At 34.5% G+C, this 18,583-nt stretch overlaps 1 protein-coding gene across 11 annotated transcripts in view; it reads left to right on the top strand.

The window, feature by feature from the left end:
• Nucleotides 1–14,609, top strand: part of CCDC141 (coiled-coil domain containing 141) — a 57,218-nt gene extending 42,609 nt beyond the window's left edge. For 2 of the 11 annotated variants that reach the window (XM_052675514.1, XM_052675516.1), the window contains 7 exons: nt 1,309–1,401; nt 4,764–5,650; nt 7,498–7,670; nt 12,595–12,749; nt 12,844–12,973; nt 13,068–13,233; nt 14,335–14,609. In XM_052675514.1, coding sequence (XP_052531474.1) covers nt 1,309–1,401; nt 4,764–5,650; nt 7,498–7,670; nt 12,595–12,749; nt 12,844–12,973; nt 13,068–13,233; nt 14,335–14,467 — 1,737 coding nt within the window. In that variant the 3' untranslated portion in view covers nt 14,468–14,609. Of the gene's footprint in view, nt 1–1,308; nt 1,402–4,763; nt 5,651–7,497; nt 12,361–12,594; nt 12,750–12,843; nt 12,994–13,067; nt 13,239–14,334 lie in introns of those variants that run through there. The other 9 variants (XM_052675521.1, XM_052675517.1, XM_052675519.1 and 6 more) reach the window with 9 other exon arrangements.
• Nucleotides 14,610–18,583: the final 3,974 nt, after the last annotated feature.

Raw genomic sequence — 18,583 nt, 5'->3', positions numbered from 1 at the left:
TAAGCTTCTTTGAGCACAGCTGATTAGTTACAGGAAGTAGGTGATGGAGGGATAAATTTCTGAAATATGGACACAGTTTACTCCATCCTGCCTCACTCTCAAAGTAATGCATCAAACCATGCGCAGTGATACCTGATGGAATAATTCTGTGAAGCTGGAATACATAAGATGCTCAAGTATCCTGTTGGTGTTGAATGCTGTTTCACTTTGTGCTGTTGCAATTTTTCCATTATTTCCTGTAGTATAGAAAATGCTTAACACTCAGATTATTCATTAATGTATCTTGGCATCTCTTATTGCCTCTAGACACAAGTGAGTTCCAAAAGTCTTTAAGTAAATAAAAAGAAAGCTTTGCTTTTCACTGCTAGTGTGAAGAAATTTCAGTGTGTAACTATTTTTTCAAGATTCTTCTCTCAGTTCACATGTATCTAAATAGTAAGGTGTACATCAATAGCTCCAGATTCTGCCATTACAGGGCTTCATCTTTTAATCTTTTTTTGCTAGTTCAAAATAATACTTTGACTAATTTTGCTAATTACGAAGTTATCTATTAAAGATAGTTATTGGGAGAAAATTCTTCTCCCCCCTCGCACACACAAAGTATTTATTCATTAATCATTCATTTGTCATTCATTCATCATTCATTATTCATTAATCTTTCATTCATCTTACATATTATTAAAAGAAAAAAAGGACTTAATACTCAAACTGAGTATTATGACAAGGAAATTTTCTGCAACAGAGTAATTCTGCAATTTTCTTCAAATGACAGATGTTCCTTTTTATTACAAATGCATAGTCTAAGATTTTAAGACTAATATTTTGATTGTACATTTGCAGTCAGTAGTTATGTATGAATCTTATGAGACAGAAATAATGTAGCAAATTAGCCAAACAAATAGGCACCAAGAGTATGGAATGCCATGAATAGGAATTCAATTTCCTGTCATTTTTTAAACAGCAACAATTGAAAGGAAAATGTCATACTGTGTATCCTTCATTTTTCATTCTTTATGCCCTGTACAAATTGATTAGTATTCCTCAGATTCTTGGTGAAGCACTTGATTTCTGCAGCCTTAGGGTGCCTTATACTTGCCCTTCCTCTGAAACAAAGCCCTTAGCTTTGAAATATGTTGCCTTTTTTCACTCAGGAATGAATGAATTAGGTTCTTTTGAATATGTTTGTCATAAGTAACATACACTTTTACTGATGACGTGCTACACCATTGCACTGAGTACAAGTCAGTGTGAAACTACTGATTACTGTCTTCTGTTGTGTATCAACTTAATCTTCTTTTCATGTGGCAGAAAGATGACTTTGCTGGAGAGCTGGTTACTGCTCAAAAAAAAGGAAATAGGCAAGAAGAATGTGAAGACAAAGCAGATGAAGAAAAGCATCAGGTTGGTTTGTTTTGACTAGAACCTCATTTGTTAGGAGGCTTTGTACATTGTTGGAAAGTTTATTAATTTCCCTCATGAGCATCCCTTAAGTTAAATTGTGTCAGTGTAGTCTTGGTACCTTCATTTGTCTTTTTTTTTTTTTTTTTAGATACTCCATGCAACCCACACTTTTTTCCCTATGCAGTTTTCTTTTTCATACTTTTTACTTGTCTGTATATCTCCTCAAATAGTTCTGTGTGGAGAATGTTTTCCTTTTTGAAACTCTTATTTTCATACTTTTTTTTACCATTTTTTTCCCTTAAGTACTATTGACACATTATTCCTAACACAGCCATCTTCTATGTGACCATTTCTGCTTTCTCAAGGGAGAACATATTCAGCATTAAGGAAGATAAGTCATAAAGGAGACTGCTTTTAGTATTTTTTAGAACTCTAAAATTCATTCGACCTCTAGATGCACAGAATGAAAATATTCAAATTATTCATAATGTTCTATAAGTAAAGCTACGTAACTCAGAATTTGAACACAGTTTGAACAGGTGAAAGTTTTGATGCTTTCTAAGTCACAAATCTTCATCAGAAAGAGAAATCGTTATCTTTAACATATATTTTCAAATGTTTTTTATTTTATTTCAAATGGGGTCAGATATTGCTTATAAATTCAAAATATGATACTGAGAAGAGAAACAATATCCTGTCTCTTACCAACATTAAATAGGTATCAGTAGCATGTTGAGATAATGCACAAAAGCAAAGTATTTAAAGGCTAGGTATACATTTAGAATTGTAATAAAAAATCCTAGGACATAGTTGATTTTTGATATAAATACAAGAGGTATTAAAACTGTCAATGAACAAATGCAGTCTTAGAAATGCAGGCAATAAAAAAAGGATGGTTTTTTTTTTTTTTTTTAGAGATTAATTCTTCTAACTTGATGAACATTTTGAAACCTTGGGGTATTGGTTTGTAAATGTATCAGACTTTCAGGTTACATGGGAATGGATGATAGCATATTTAAGTCTTTACAAAGGTAGGGTAATTTAGGAGTTGATTTGGAGATCTAAAGTTTTGCAAGATGATAATGTAAACCAATGCTACATTAAATTGTTTTAAATTGTAGAAATTCAACTGATGTTATTGTTCCCTTTAGATCTATACAAAACATCCTCTTCTCTGCTGGTGAACCAAAACTTAGCTTAATTTACTTTGTCACCTCTGTTACAAGTTGATAGGGCTTTCACAGTTGACTTGGAGTCCAGATTTCACCCAGAATTTTGTCTGTTCAAAAAAAAAAAAAAACAATCTGGCAGAAAACCATAGCCTTACTTTTTTTATTTTGCTAGGTCACAGCCCTATCAATCCTTGTTAGACTGTGCCTCAGCTGCTGATTGGAGATGTGAAATATGGCAATTATGCTATCTCCACCCTTTTCATTACTCCATGCTTAAGCAGATTCATTCTCACTAGGTCTTTTCTGTCTTAAATTTCCATCCCTTCTGGGAAAGACTTGGCCCATTTCCAATTTCACATTGAATGTATAATTTTGTCTATGCTTCTGCAATCTAATTTTTGCAATATTAATATGCTTTAATAATATAACTCTCTAAAAACTGGTGCTTTTGGTGCTTTTTTTACTGATTTGATTACAAGTGGCAGATGAGGGCAAAAGCCCTCATGCTGCTAAAGCCTTTCTTAGAGTTTGCTCACAGCTCACCTACAATTTTTTTTCAGCAGAACATCAGCAGTTTCTCTAGGGTCATTTTAAAGCAATGCCTGGAGTGACTTCTGTGACTTCTGAGATTTGATAACTATGAAACTGGCAGCACAGCCCTGCACTAGGATCCTAGATTAGTTAATGGAAGATTCCAACATTGTTGTGGCTTTCTCACAGATGTGTCCCAAATGTATGCCAATGTGCACACGTACGTGTGGGCTCTTGAACAGAATGTGTATAGACCATTAATTTCATTCAGACAGGCTATACTATTTGGAAAATTTGGCCTATGTGTCTTGTTTTTGTTTTTTTTTTTAAATATAAATCTTCAGTGTTTAATATTCTTAAGTCACTTTTGACCTCTTAATATTTAATCTTAATATTTAATCAGATTTGGTTTATTAAATTTGCTGATGTATTTCAAACCAAATAGCCTAGATTTTCTGCCTAGGTGTCTATTAACATGTAATTTAAGAAAGAATTGCTAATCTGGTTGTGTATAAAATTGATATGGTCACTTAGAACACTGATGGTAAGGTTGTAAGAGCTGGGTGACAGCCAAATTTGCGAAGTTGGGAGAATGTATGAGGATATTGAAAATAATCCCTGAAAAGAAATATTTTCTAGAAATAGCTGACCATTAGTCAGAACCTCAGTAAAAACATTTGAATACATGACAAGTTAGGAAGTATAAATCAAGGTTTTATTTTCTTCTGTGCAATTTGAAAGGTGAAAAATTTATGCTTTCCACCAATTTGGAAATTCAATTTTGATTGTTTTTATATCACTGTTCATATTGAAAGACAATTTGAGGTTTGGATCTTATCAGATAATTGTGGAAAACCTTTAACACAAACTTCATCTTTGAAGTGCTTTGAACGTTTTGGATAAAAGTGCAGTGAATGCTGTTCTCATGCCGCATCTAATTCTTTTTTTTAAATGAGAGGTTTTTTTATTCTTGGTAGAAGGAAATAAAAAGAATCTTAACTTTGTTTTTTGTTAATATTTGGATGAGATCTTGAAACAACTGGCAGAAAATAAAGAAAATACAATGTGTTTGAAAAAAATCTTGAAGATATTGATTTAACTCTAACTCCTCAATACGTGAACATCAAGTAACAGAAGTCCAGTAGCTTGGCTATTAATCTACTTTTATTATGTAACTGTTTCCCATATAAATGTCATGCCACCTCCTTTCGCATGTACACCCACCCACCAAACACAAATGCTATTATGAAAACCTCCTACAAGTCCACAAGTTGCCGCTTGTTTACAGATGAAGTACTTTTTCTTATTGTTCCTGTTATGATTAGAACAAATACTTATTATATCTGGTAGTTTGTCCAAACAGTTTGAAATTCTAGTTAGCTGCAGCAAGCTTTTGTGATGACTATCCTTTTCCACCTATTTCTTCCTCTTCTTATGATACATTAATTAAGCTTAAACAGAAGAAAGATTTCAAATATTTTTTGCCAGCTTTTGTATGAAAAGGTGATGGTTTAAATGATAACCTGGTCTCTCTCTCTCTCTCTCTCTCTCTCTCTCTCTCTCTCTCTCTCTCTCTCTCTCTCTCTCTCTCTCTCTCTCTCTCTCTCTCTCTCTGTTTTTCCTTTCTTTCCATTCTTCTCTATCCCCTCCTAATTTAAGGAGAGGAATAAATTGGCTGATATTCCAATTATCTGCCCAGCTGGTGAGGATCTTGTTTCACAGGATACAGAGCTGTCATCTTCAGCCAAAGAGGATAGTTTACAGACTGAATTCCTGGCAGAAGAAATACCCTCTGGAGATGAATACGAGTGTATATCACCTGATGATATCTCTTTGCCACCACTTTCTGAGACACCAGAGTCCAATCTCTTACATTCTGAAACCGAGCTAGAAGAGCAACGCTGTTGTAGTTCTCATAATCTGCATGCCCGTTCATATAGCTTGCAAATGCAGAAAACCTCCAGTGATAAAAGATTGATGGAATCATCTGATCTCTTAACAAATTCTGCTTATGCTGATGCTACAAATACTAGAATGGAAAGGCCATCAGCTCAGCTTGAGAAGTTTTGTATCTCTTCAACAGATTCTGGTCCAAAAGTCAGAGCAGATTCTCCTCTGCCTTGTAGTTTACAAGCAGTATGTGAAGCTAGTGCTGCTTCCTGCACAATAAGTGCCAAACCAGCATATAGCACGATGAGTGAAGCGCGCAAAACACTTTTGCAGCACCTTGAAATTCATAAAAGCATGGCAGAAACACAAGAACAATTGCATGACTCAAATAACTGTACTAAAACCCAGGACAGGCTGCATGCTTTGCCTGATGCATTCTCAGGTTTCGTCTTTCAATCAGACGCCACCAGAAGCTGTCAGAGGCAGATGGTCATCCGAGAAGAGATTAAAAGTACATCAGAAAAGAACAGCATGGCCTGCCTAACTGGACAGGCTCCTAACTTCTCCCAGCTTCTGTCTAATGTAAGCGTCGTGGAAGGTTCTCCGGTAACTCTGGAAGTAGAAGTAACAGGAATCCCAGAGCCTACATTGACATGGTGGGTAGCTTACAATGAGAAAAAGTAAATATACCTATTAGTGAGGTACCTTGAATCACTTACAACTATATTCTATTAATCTATAGACTAGACTAAACACCTTCTGTTCTTTCCACTCCCCACTTCTGCATGGTTCCCACTTTCAGAATTATTTGACCAATTAACCTACTTCAAATAATCGTTTTACATAATTTTAAGTATAACGAGAACACTGAACAACTGGAAGCATATTCAACATTCTTTAAGTGGATTTGTCAAGTATTTTTTATGTTCTGTACTTCAACATTCCCTTTGTTCAGTATTGTCTTAAATGCTCACTCCTGATTTACTCTAAATCTGCTTCTTTTTCAAGGTACTTGCCACAGTGTATAGACAGATGGACACAGTTATATAGTCACTAAATATACATAGAGACAAATATATTTCTAAATATGTAAGCGAGTTGTTCAAAATTGGAGGTAGTTTACACATCAAAAACAAACAAAATCTAAGAGTACCTTATATATATATATATATATATATCTGTATTCTTGCACAGTCCTATCTCTGAACTTCTGTCTAATCAAATTTCTTTATACTTCATCATATCTTTCAGTATGATATTTTAAAAGTTCCATGCAAAACTAGGTACTGGTTGAACAAGAGGACAGGATTTCAAGATTTCAGTATTAGTCCTGTGTTTTTTGGTCTATTTTTCATTAAGTTTTCCCTCATTTGCTATTCCTTCACACTAGACGTTCACCATAGATGCCTTTCTTTTAATCTGTTAAAATAATATATGCTTCCTAATGATCTTAACTTGAAAATGTTTCTAAAAGTACACATGTAAAGCATATCTATTTCGTGGAAGACAAAGCATTTCAATAAGGCAATCTGTAAGCTGAATTTTCTTCCATGGCACTGAGAAAAATACTGTATTCTGCAATCTTGGTGATATATCCTCTATTGGTATCAATAAAGTTACTTTGCTCTAGATCCAATCATTCCATATACTTTGAGGAGTAGTGCTGGTAAAACCATGTACCTTCAATTTCGTTTTACCACAAGAAAGCATTAATTTAGCTTGTAAGAGTGTTCATGGTTGATATCTGATCTTTTAAAGAATAGCATTCCACAGAAAGCAAATTAGAAAATTATTAAAATAGAGAAGTGATACGTTTATAATTTAAAAATTCAGTATGGTAACACTGAAATCATGTATTTGGTACCAGTGTCAACATTTCATTAGATATACCCTTTGGAAATCACATCTGCGTTCAGGTTAGGTTATGCTGAAATGCGACCAGCTAAAAAGAGCCAGAACTTTCTCTCACTTCCAAAATGCATATTAGTAGGCAAAACCAATACATCGTGACAGACTCTGAAGTTATAGAACATGATACCTGTTCTATCCTGCCTGATATGAACTACAAAAGTGTGAGTGGGCTGTGGTGGAGAAACAGGTCCTTGCCTCTTCTTTGTGCTGAACACAGATGTTTGGCAATTTCTGTATTGCTTGTGCATCTTAAGATCCTGTTTTCTCCAAATTGAATAAGGATTGACTACTTTACTAGCAAAATTAAGAGTATAGACCTTCGTGCTACAGTCTTGAATACTGCAATGAGATAACTGAGTGACTTGTCCATGCAAAACCATTTTCAAAGCCACGTTTTCCAGAGGTAAGAAAATCTTCTGCAGTAATTTGAAGAATTCAAATATTTAGATATAACTTTAAACATGAGGACTGAAAGCACAGCTGTGAACTTCTTTGCTACTGATTTTGTGTTGTAAGGTTATTGGTAACTTGGAAAGATCTGCTTGGCATACAATGACATAAATCTGACTTGAAAACTGACTCTCTGCTTCAGGTACAAGAAAGGCCAGAAAGTGACTGCTGATGAGCACTTAAAGCTTTCCCAAAAGGAGACAAAGCATACTTTATTCATTCAGAAGGTGTGTGATAATGATGCTGGCCTCTATGTTGCTCGGGCTAAAAATTCTAGTGGCACTATATCATCAAGTGCTATTCTCCGTGTGCAAGGTAACAGGCCACCTATTGCAAGAATAGACTGGATAACGCTGTGTATCATTTATATTAGCATATCACTAATGTACTGGCTATTCACAAAATAAGTATGGTACTGAATGCACTGGACTTTGTTCTCACATGCTAAGACAATGAAATTTATTTTCCTACACTGATTCTTTCACCACCTGTACCAAACTACTTTTATGTAACTTTTGATATATTGCTTGTTCCTTAATACCTGTGTTATGTGCTTGTTTTCCTTTACCCTAATGAAGCTGAGATTAAAAACAAAAACAAAAGTTACAAGGATTTTCTAGAATCAAAGGTGTATTTTTGCATTTTAAATATGTTGGCATTATGAAGAGCTGAAGTTTTATAGCTACTGCTTGTCTCAGTACACACATTGTGCTCATATCAACACATCCATTATGGTGAGGAGGGAGAAGGGTGCTGAAATTTATTTTAAACATAAAATGTGCTTTCTCCAATGACATTTTCTCATTTCTTTTTTTCATTTATAGGATAAAGATTCTTAGTATAAAGTGATATATGACAGTGCAGTCATGAATACTGTCAGACTTAAATTTGTCTCTTATCAGCAGGTAATCTCCACAGATTAAAGTTGCAATAGAGTTGTGGTAATGTGCACTACAGAAATTTGGCATAGAATTGTCAGAATTTGTGTAAGTAGCACTTAGTGTATCCTAGATAAAACTTGCAAATATTTTTCAAAACGAAACCTGAGGCCTTCCAACACATCCACCTTCTAAAGCAGATGCTTGTGATACTTTTGTCATTTTATAAAAGTACAACTCTAAATATTTCTGACAATTATATAAAGCATTACTATAGGACAAGAAAGATACTATTTTATGGAATGTGCTTTTAAAAAGTTTTAATGCACTTATTTCAGAAAGAATCAATCAAGATGAGGAAATACTCAAAAGCATGTGCGCTCTCTCTCTCTCTCACTCACACACATCATTCTCCTTTAGTAAGTGGTAAATACAAAACAAAAACCTGTCTATATATAACAAATCATAATAGGAACAGCCATGGATATTATTTATGTAATTTGATTAAATCTTTGACAAAAGTATTAGTAAAAGGTTCCACTTAAATGCTAAAATGAAAATTAAGTCTCTTTAATTTTAGCACTTGTGCAAGTACAGTAAAAACAATTGTGGCAAAAGCTGAATGATTTTTCCAGCACCTTTGATTTGCAGCTTTCATGTTATGTCTATGTTGATATGGAAAATTTAGAGACAGGAAATATTTCTTTTCAGTAAATTATGCAAGATAAAGTAAATAAGTCATTTACCAGGCAGCAGGCTATGAGCAGAATACATACTTGAACTTGCAGGGGTAGATGAAATTGAAGACTGACATTTAGATATTTTGGCTCAGATATTTTAACTTTATTAAAATTCCTTTAACTTTGAAACAGGAGATGTTCAGAAGGGAATATAACCTCATAGCAATGAGAGAGGGAAGATAATAAGAGGTAGTGAACAAACAGGAACAAAATATTTGACAAAACCCCAAATAAACAACTTTGAGTTTGATAATCTCCTGAAAATGTTGATCCGATCACCAAGGTATAAAAATTAACTCTTTTTCAAAAGTGCTATTTCAAAGTAAAGCTATTTTTAATAATTAGTATGATTTTCAATCTTTCAATTTTCAAGAAAGTAAAATTCAGCATAGTGTTCTTATGTTTTTGTGACTTCATTTATCTCTGTGTTTGCTGCAAACATAAAGCAAGGAATCTGTATGAGCAAGCTGAATTGCATAACCATTATGTTAGGAAGTGTATTATGAACAAACACAAGCCTCCTCTATGAATTCATAAGATATTTTTTTTTTTTATGCTGAAGAGCTGCCACTGCATGACAATCTTATTTATATCATTCACTTTCTGTTTGGAAAAAATTACTGAGTGATGGCTGTCCTTCAGTCCTTTACTTTTACTGAGAGTGTGATTCTTCCAGAAGCCTGTTGTTCAGAAATTAAAAGTACTCATATGTTTTGATTTCTTTTCTGCTTTTCTAACTTTATAGGCCATTCAGATTACTTTAAATCACTTTTGCCTTCAATCTTAAGACTAAGTGCAAGTCCCAAGGAAAAAAAAATTAAAAAAAGAAAATCTAAACAGGAGTGAAAGCAGAGATACTGCTTCCTTTTCCCTTGCCTCTGCTGGAATTTGGCTTTTAAATTAATCATTGACATAAGGCTAGAAACAGGAAGAGTTGTCCCTGATCTGTGCTCTGTAGAGGCTAGACTCAAAGCTTCATCTTAGTTTTAATGTATGCATGCTCTTCATCTTGAAAGCTGCAAGAAGTTCAGTGCTAGAATGTTCATTGTTTTGTCTTTAAATGAACAGAGAGCAAAGTTGAGAGATATGTTTCTCCTTTGTGGTTGGAGGAGAATCACCTTTGGTGCAAGGCGTGTGTTGAGTCTCTCTGCCCTACAGTAGGCAAGGCTGGAACTAGAATTTCAGACTTCGCCCTTTGCAAAAAATACACTTTTAAAATCAATACAATTGTGTTCTGTTTTTTTTCCTTTGTTCTAAATCATGGTTCAATAACTTGTGAAATGAGACTTGTGGTTGAAGTTTGTAATTTCCATATTTATTTTCCTCTTTTTTTAAAAAAAACATTTTGATAGTCTCTTCAGTAGCTAATGTACTGAACGACGTGTGGAAGATAGTTGATCTTAATGGACTTTTTGAATGCATTGCTTAATGAAATTTCATTGATAGTCTGGAAGACTTCCCAGATGAGGAAACTGCATTGATGTTATATCCTAGTTGATCATTGCTATGATGTAGTGTTAAAACTATACCCATGCTCAATTTCTCAGTTTTGTTGGCTGGAGAAGGGCATCCTTAAGCCAGTGAATTTCAGCAATAATTTCAAAGCTAGACTTTTTTTTTCCTTTATATTTCAAGTAGCAAATACTTTACTTCCTCCTTCTTTTAAATGTTATGTAGAAGCAGAAAGTACATTTGGCTGACTTTTGTTCTGGTTTTGATGCTTTCTTATTTTACAGTACTGAGCTTCTCTAAATGCAGTCACAGTTTTGAACCTATAATTATGTCAAGATACCAGAATATGAACATCTTTCTGAGTCCTCTCTTAAAAAGCAGACTTAAGTATCCCTTTAGCCTTGCAACATAAATAATGATGCACATTACTAACCTAACCTTACTTCCTCCTTCTTTATATACAGAAGCTTATTAAGAAGGAGTTGAACAAGATTGTCTGACTAGAATTGGAACTGTATGAAAGGGTACTTCCACAACATGTATAAATTTTAAGGGGAAGGGGCTAATTCTTTTCATTTTTCAAAAGAAGCAGCCTGACTGTGGGCCTTGTATGAGTTAGTAGGCTAAGGGAGGCTGAGGCATTCCTCTGGTTGTGTTTGAATCAGATGTGGATGGAGCTGCAATGGAGCAGGTGGCTTCCTCTCAAATGACTGGTAAGGTATGCTTATTTCTGGACCTTTCTCTGGAGACTTTGCAGGTTAAGCACACTGTGTGTGTGTGTTTCTTTTGTGACTCAGGGGAACTATGTTACTAAAAATTACAAGACAGATTCTTTTTAATGAGTTTACACCATGATATTCAAGGACAGTGGAGTTCTGGATAAGAATATTCAGATCATAAACATTTTTCCTACCTGAAGCCATCAGAATGGGTTTTCAGTAGCCTAAACAACCTGAAATATTTCTTTTTGTGAAGCAGGAAAAAGTGGGCATGATGGTGATAGATTGATGGTTGGGCTATATGGTCTTAAAGGTTTTGTCCAACCTTAATGATTCTGTGATTCTGACATTTAATAATGATATAATGGGAAAACCATTGGTGAAATACTATGTTACTTTTTGAAAATGGGAAAACCATTGGTGAAATATTATGTTACTTTTTGGTAATTGTTATCAGTCTATGATCACATCATTTTACATCAGATTGCTGCGATGTTGAATTCTAAAGCATGTTTTTCTAAGAGTTATAGGCCACTTAATAGTTTTCTCTGCATGTATTTTTCTCTTTGTTGCCTAGAAATTGGTCACTCTATTTTTTTTATGTTCTGCTGACATACTGATCCAAAATCAAGATAATATCTGATTGATCATTGTCATGCTTCAGATCTGATTTTTTTTTTTTTTTCAGATTGGTTGATTCTCATATTGAAAACTGCAGATTCAAAAATCTGCTTCAGGTGCATGTGATGAAATCATGGTGGCAGCTTTTGCATGCCAGCTTTCAACAGCTGAGAATGGCACTGGTTAATACAGACTTTAGGTTAGCAAGAATATGAGAGTGAAATGTATATACTTCTGCTCTGTGTTGTGGCCTCAGACCTACAGTATGGAAATGATGCAAAGCAGCTTACATCAGCAATCAGTTCATTAATACAAGGGAGTGAAAATGTTTCACTCCCCACACTGATATTTTGCAAAAATATCTAGCTCGGTCATCATATTTTGGATTCAGATGCTGGGTGCTTTTGTGAGATGTTATTTTTTGCTTCAAAATCAAAAGTAGAAAGGATGTGATGTACAATAGTGCACTAAATACGATAAATAACTATCTTAACTATGTTCCTTTAAATTTATGTGGAATATTTATCTTCTCTTTACTGAAGCATAACAATCAACATAGTTACCTACTACCTGTACAACAAACATGATTCCTTATCAAGGAATGGACATGGAACTAATTAGTTCCATGACATGGAACTAATATTACTACATTTGATGCATGAAATTATTAGATGTTTAGTCTGCATGTGTTTCAGCAAACTTTATATTATATAGATACGTGAAGTCTGCTTGTTCCAGTCTTGCAATGTTGTAAAATTCTAACCATGAAAACAGATATTTCTTCATCTGCTTTAGTGGTGCCATTTAAAATACAGTGCATTTTTTTCAGTACAAGGAAAACAGCCAAATTTCATACAGAAATTTGGACACACAACTCTTCAAGAAGGAGAAGATTTAATCCTGCATTGCATTGTACGTGGAAAGCCCATACCACATGTCTACTGGAGCAAGGATGATATCCAAATAGTTGCTGGAGACATCAGTGTATGTTCTAACGTTCTTGAAGTGTTTCTCAGAGAAAGATAATATATTTTGCTTTATGCTAATAGTAATCTTCTATGTGCATTCTATTTTACAGACTGAGAAATTAGGAGATAACTACTACCTGTTGAAAAGAAATGTAGCTCTTGCTGATACTGGGAAGTATATCTGTGTTGCCAGCAATGAAGTTGGAAAGGCATGCTGTTCTGCTATAGTAACAGTGATAGGTGATTCACCTTGGCCAAAGGTATGATTTAAGGCATGTTGCTGTATTAAATGAAACCTTAATTTCCAATTTTGGATGTGTTTGTCTCATTTCAGAGAAAAATAAAAACCCAGAACTTTTCACTGTCAGTCAGGCTAAATCAGAATGGGAAAATAGGTACTTCTCAACAAAAGGGGAGGTCACCACAGCTGAACTTGTACAAGACCAGGACATGTATTGTGTGAGAGGCCAAATGCCAGTCCTTAGGCATCTCCCAGTAAGGTGTGTTACATCTCGTAATAGTTAAATAGCTGCAGTAACCTTAATTTACAAAGCACTCATATAACACTCTTTCTGATCCTTTCAATTTTTGCATAATATAGAGCACATGATGTGGCTGCTTCTACGCTTTTGCATTTATCTACACCCAGTGGTATTAAATTTTGTTAAAGACTTCATAATACAATAGAAAATGAAATTTATGTGAAACAGGGAATTTAGTTCAGTGATTGTTTTATTTTTGCTTTAATCTAGGTATCTTAATCTCAGTATTAACTTACAAATGAACAACTTAAGGGTACAAACTATTCCAGAAGTTCAGATATTTTTCCTTTGGTTATGCAGTGAGTTCTTGACATGACCTAAGAATACAATTATTTTTAGCATGTTGGCATTTTCTTTTTGAGGGACAAAAGTGTTTATCATAACAAACTTTTTTTTAACATCTGCACGACACTAATGAATGTTTTGCAACAGCCAGGTATTGCTTTCTCTGCAAAAGCAAGCTGATTAAGTAGGGCAGCTGATATTTTCTATATACGTATATATAAACACACACTAATTCTCTCATTACAGCGGAATGTCGCTCAGTGTTGTTTGAATTTATTAAATGAAAGAAATGTATACATGCACAAAATCCTCCAGTAGTCATGATTTAAAATCAGCTGATTAAGCATTGATTCACAAGTTTTATTTTGTTTTTTTTGTATCACTGTTTGTTTTCTATATCACTGTGAGATGACAAGTATTCCAAAGCACTGGAATCAAATATAAAATTACAGTAATTATACTTGATGCTGATATATAACTCAGCATATTCAGCATGATTAAAACATGGACACTGTATAGAAAGATCAGATTTCCTTTTTCATTATTCTCCTGTTTCTTATACCATAAGTACCCTCCAATTATTTGTTATTGTTAGTAAGATAAAGGATAATTTATGTTCTGTATGGAGTCAGTGTGTATTTTATCTTTAATTTGTTATCATCTCAAGACCAAGAACCTATATCAACCACTACAATGCTGCTTATGAAAGGGAATGTTGCAGCTGCCACAATTTAAAACACAGATAATATAAACTGTTTGTTTTTTAAATAAAAGGTTTGAAGAGAAACTGTGGCTTCAAGGAGTGTATCTTGAGCTTGTGAGACCACCAGATATTAGCTTCAGTCTGGAAAATGTTCCTGGTTTACTTCAGCCTACTGCCAAGGATCAGAAGATGAACTGCGATTAATGAGGGGGTTCATCTTGTTTCCTGTGTCCCTGTGTGATGAGAAAATGAATATTTGAGAGCTATTTGATGTGTATCTGGGTTGAAATTTATATTTGATTTCTCTATAAATCGTTCTTAATAAAACTCACTAATGCCTAGCAGTTGCTAAGCAGTGTTCTGTGGGTTTTTTTCTGGTGTGTTGGACAAATCGATCAGAATAAAACAATGGGAAAAGAGAGAATTGAGCCCTTATAAATTGCAGGCTCATCAGCACCAACCATTTTGTATTATTACAATCAATGGCATCAGCTCTTCCCTCTAGCTTGCGTGGAAAATTCAGACACAAATATGGCTTTCATATATTGCTTATAAATATTCCTGCAAATTAAATATTGTGTTCATTGCCTTATTCCTAAGAAAATGCTTTGGCATTTCCCAGAGGGACTGTGCATTAAAAGAAATGGTAAATAAGTGTTACAGTTTTGTGTAATGCTTGCTTTGTACCACGGATGTTTTCAAGGACCAGGCATTCTCTTAAAGCAGTATAATGGAGAAGTCTTTAGCTAAATGGCTTCTGTCTTCATGATTGGATTACTGTGATAAAGCAGTCCATTTCAAGCTGATGTGTGCCACTGTCTAGAAGAGTGGAACTAGTTTCAAACTTGCTTTAACCAGAGATTTCACAGCTGTAAAATTACTCATGACCTGCAGCATCTTTTCGTAGTATAGAGAAAACCTGAAAAGAAAATGAGCCTTTTGGATTGTAGGGCAACCATTAGCAAGGTGAAAGTTTTGCTTCAAGGTGTCTTTTCAGCTCATTGCAAAGCTCCTCACAAAAAATGAGGACATCTGAAGTGCCATCCGCTTGCAGAATTGGAAAAACTGGTTGGGAAAAACACCTATTTCATCTGGTTATTTGGCATCATAACTAACAATAACTAGTTAGATTTGGGACTAACTGCTATTTAGCTTCTGACTCAAGTTTTCTAAGTCCTAACTTGCAAATGATTTATGCTACTCAGACTTCTGGCTCGTACAATACAAGTTAGTGTATGTTTTCTTCAACTGCCAGTTATGAAACAGTTTGTCATTCTTTCTATAAACATTTATCAGTCCTATGCTGGATTTGTATACCACAGCAATGCACTTAAGAAAGGAAGCATACCAGGTTTAAGTAGCACAGCATCTTTGTGCTTCATCCAAGTAGATGTCATTTGTGCAAAACAGGGAAGGAAGTCTCTACAGATTTCCTTCCAGGCCTAACACCAAAGCAATACACAAGTTTCCAACAAGGTGCAATTTGGCTGATAGTAACTTAGATTTCTCTCCAAATTAAAGCACAAGCCTAAAGACAAAGCAAGAAGAAAAAAATCCATCACGTGTGTTGTCGCCTGATCACATAAATCACTTGTGTGGCTTTACAGAAAAGTCAGTGGCATCCTGCCCATAAAAGAGTCATAAGACCATGTACATGTGCGCATAAATATAGACCTGAAGACGGAGGTTTGCACTCTTTTCCTTTACATAGTGTCTCTCATTTTTTTTTTTTAATGAAACAGACAAATATCAAACATGAAGTGAATTTTGTACAACTACATTTTTCTGGCATTTCACCAGTATACGTATTCTTTTTCAGGTGTTTCACAGAAAATATTGTTACTGTAGTCAGAGGAGTGACTGAGTACATATCAGATCCTTTGAAAAAAAGAAAGAAATCACCTTAGAATGCATGTTAAAAGTTTTGATTCCAAACAAATAAAAGGCCTGGCAACCTTATTTTGGCAGTGAGAAGCACAGTTAATCACTGAAATGATTTTCAAGAATGTGTCAGTTATGAAGCATGGTAAGTTTGATAAGCTTTTTCCCTTTCTTTTTATAAATCCTTGATGCCCAGGAATTTGCTGAAAGTTGCAAGAGTTTTCACAAAGCACGTATCTATCGAATTCTAAGAACCATCTTATGCTACTTGTTATTTTCCCCAGTATTATAGTTTTAGTTAATATTTTGTGAAAAGAAATGGAGCTTGAAAAAACTGAATCTAAAGCAACATCTATATGTCTTCTCCTTAGATAATTCCAAGAATGCAATGGTAATAACAGCCACTGAAATTTCTATTTAAGAAATAATAATTAAAAATAATAATTAAAAAAAAAAACAAAAACAAAAACATGCAATTTATGTGGTTTAAAAAAAAAACAAACAAAAAAACCCACAAATTTCCACTTCAAAAAAAATGTAGTGAAAACTTGCTTGAGCAGCAGTTGGAAGCTTTCAATATTCTGGAAAGAATGATATCGTTTCTTAGCTCTGACAGTTAAAGTCGTGATTTTCAAGGTATCTTCCTGCAGTCCTACTCAAATAATTATTCCATTCATCAGGTCAATAGCATTATTGATTTCTATTTAGAACAATAATCTTCAATTATGTTGAAGATTATTTACTACTCCTCAAATGTATTGTATTTTTGGCCTATAGCGTGATGCATATTCTGCAGTAGCATTGGCACCATAGTTTATACTTCAAGTTATAGCCAACTTAAACTAATGCTGAAATTGCGCACATTTCCTCATAATCCTCATTTCTATGTATACCAGAAAAAGTCTCTACCTGGCTTTTGCCTCAACTGTGAATAAAGAAATATTGCCATGTTCTTACCATCAATGTCTTTGCTATGCAACATTAAGACTGATTTCATCTTTCCACTTGCAGATATGTTGTAGATGTGACACTAAACATGCAGAAATCACACTTGTCTGAGCCAAGTTGCTTTTTTTAAAGTAGTGTAATTATAAATCATTCATATTAAGAGCATAAAGAAATATTTTACTGTTTTCTTCATTTCTGGGTCTACTAGCAATACAAAAATATGTTACAAAAGTACAAACATTTATTAGGATGCAAATAGTCCTAACATTTATTCAAACGAGTATAAAATTTCACTGAGAAAAATGGGAAGGAGCTTGTTTTAAAAATACAAAATACATGGTTCACATATTTGAATGCATTGCAATGTTTTTTAATATCTATTAACAATTATTGATTTGATTGAAATTGCAAAAATTGAACTTCTTGCCTTCTCATCTTCAAAACTGGCAATTTTCATATCTCTTTCACTTAAAAATTATCACAATTTCCTAAACATTCTCACTGTTTATTTTCAATAAGCTGGCTGTTTTTTGTTATTGAATACTGGCTGATAACTGCCAGTTTCTTCTTTGAGCTGATTTTTCACTGAGCATTTGAGTGTTCAAATAGAGGATAAAATTACTGTCTGCTATTTTAGCAAGTCTCTGTTTAGAATCAGAAGTGAGATACCCTTTGCACAGATTTCTTCAGACATTTTGTAGCCAACTTGTCTTCCTTGCTAATGAATCGTTATCATACTAAATCTCACACAGAGAGATTAGGTTATCTGACATCCGTTTGCACCAAAAAGTCAAATATGAGGCATAGTGCTCTGACTTTCAAACTCTGCGGGGGGTTTAGATGGTACTGATGTAGAAGGAGGTTTCAGTTTCTGTTGCAGTTGCTGCTGCTGCATGCCAAGAATTAGCTGTAAAGTTGACTTTATGAGATGGATAAACTAAAGGGCAGAGAGGCCACAGCAGCATGTCCTTTCTGGTTTCTTTCAGTTCTATGAACTGTTGTATAATACCCCTTGCAGGAACTGCAGTGTTATCTCCTCTTAGCAATTTCTGGAGATCAGGCTGAAAGTTTTCTTCAGGCTGTTTTCAAGCCTTAGCGCAGATGATATTACAAAACTCCAGTCTCTTTATTTTTCTAGATATCGTTCTTATATTGCGTTCCTGAGTTGATCTTTCATTTGCATGTGGTGTTTTCCACTCCTGAAGCCTTTTGGCTGAGGAAGGAGATGGGTGCTATGAAGCTGCTGGGCTCCTCCCTCCCTTAGCAGCACCAAACCTGTGACAAAAATGGCTTTCCTATGTGTTGGAGGGATTTTCTTCAGTGCGGATCTTGGTGACAGCACATTGAAGTGCTCTGCTTATGAATATAGCAAAAGCTTGGTTTAAGCACATAAATAGTCTTATGAGCCAGTTCTGTTCTTAAAGAGTTTGCTTAATGTGACTTAGATGCATTTCGTTTTCATAGAGAAGCAAATGTAAGGCTGTGGTGATA

The sequence above is a fragment of the Tympanuchus pallidicinctus genome, unplaced genomic scaffold (assembly GCF_026119805.1).
Source record: "Tympanuchus pallidicinctus isolate F22 unplaced genomic scaffold, pur_lepc_1.0 scaffold15, whole genome shotgun sequence".
NCBI classification, from domain to species: Eukaryota; Metazoa; Chordata; class Aves; order Galliformes; family Phasianidae; genus Tympanuchus; species Tympanuchus pallidicinctus.
The sequence above is the reverse complement of the archived record's forward strand: the minus strand, read 5'-3'. Positions and strand labels throughout refer to the sequence as shown.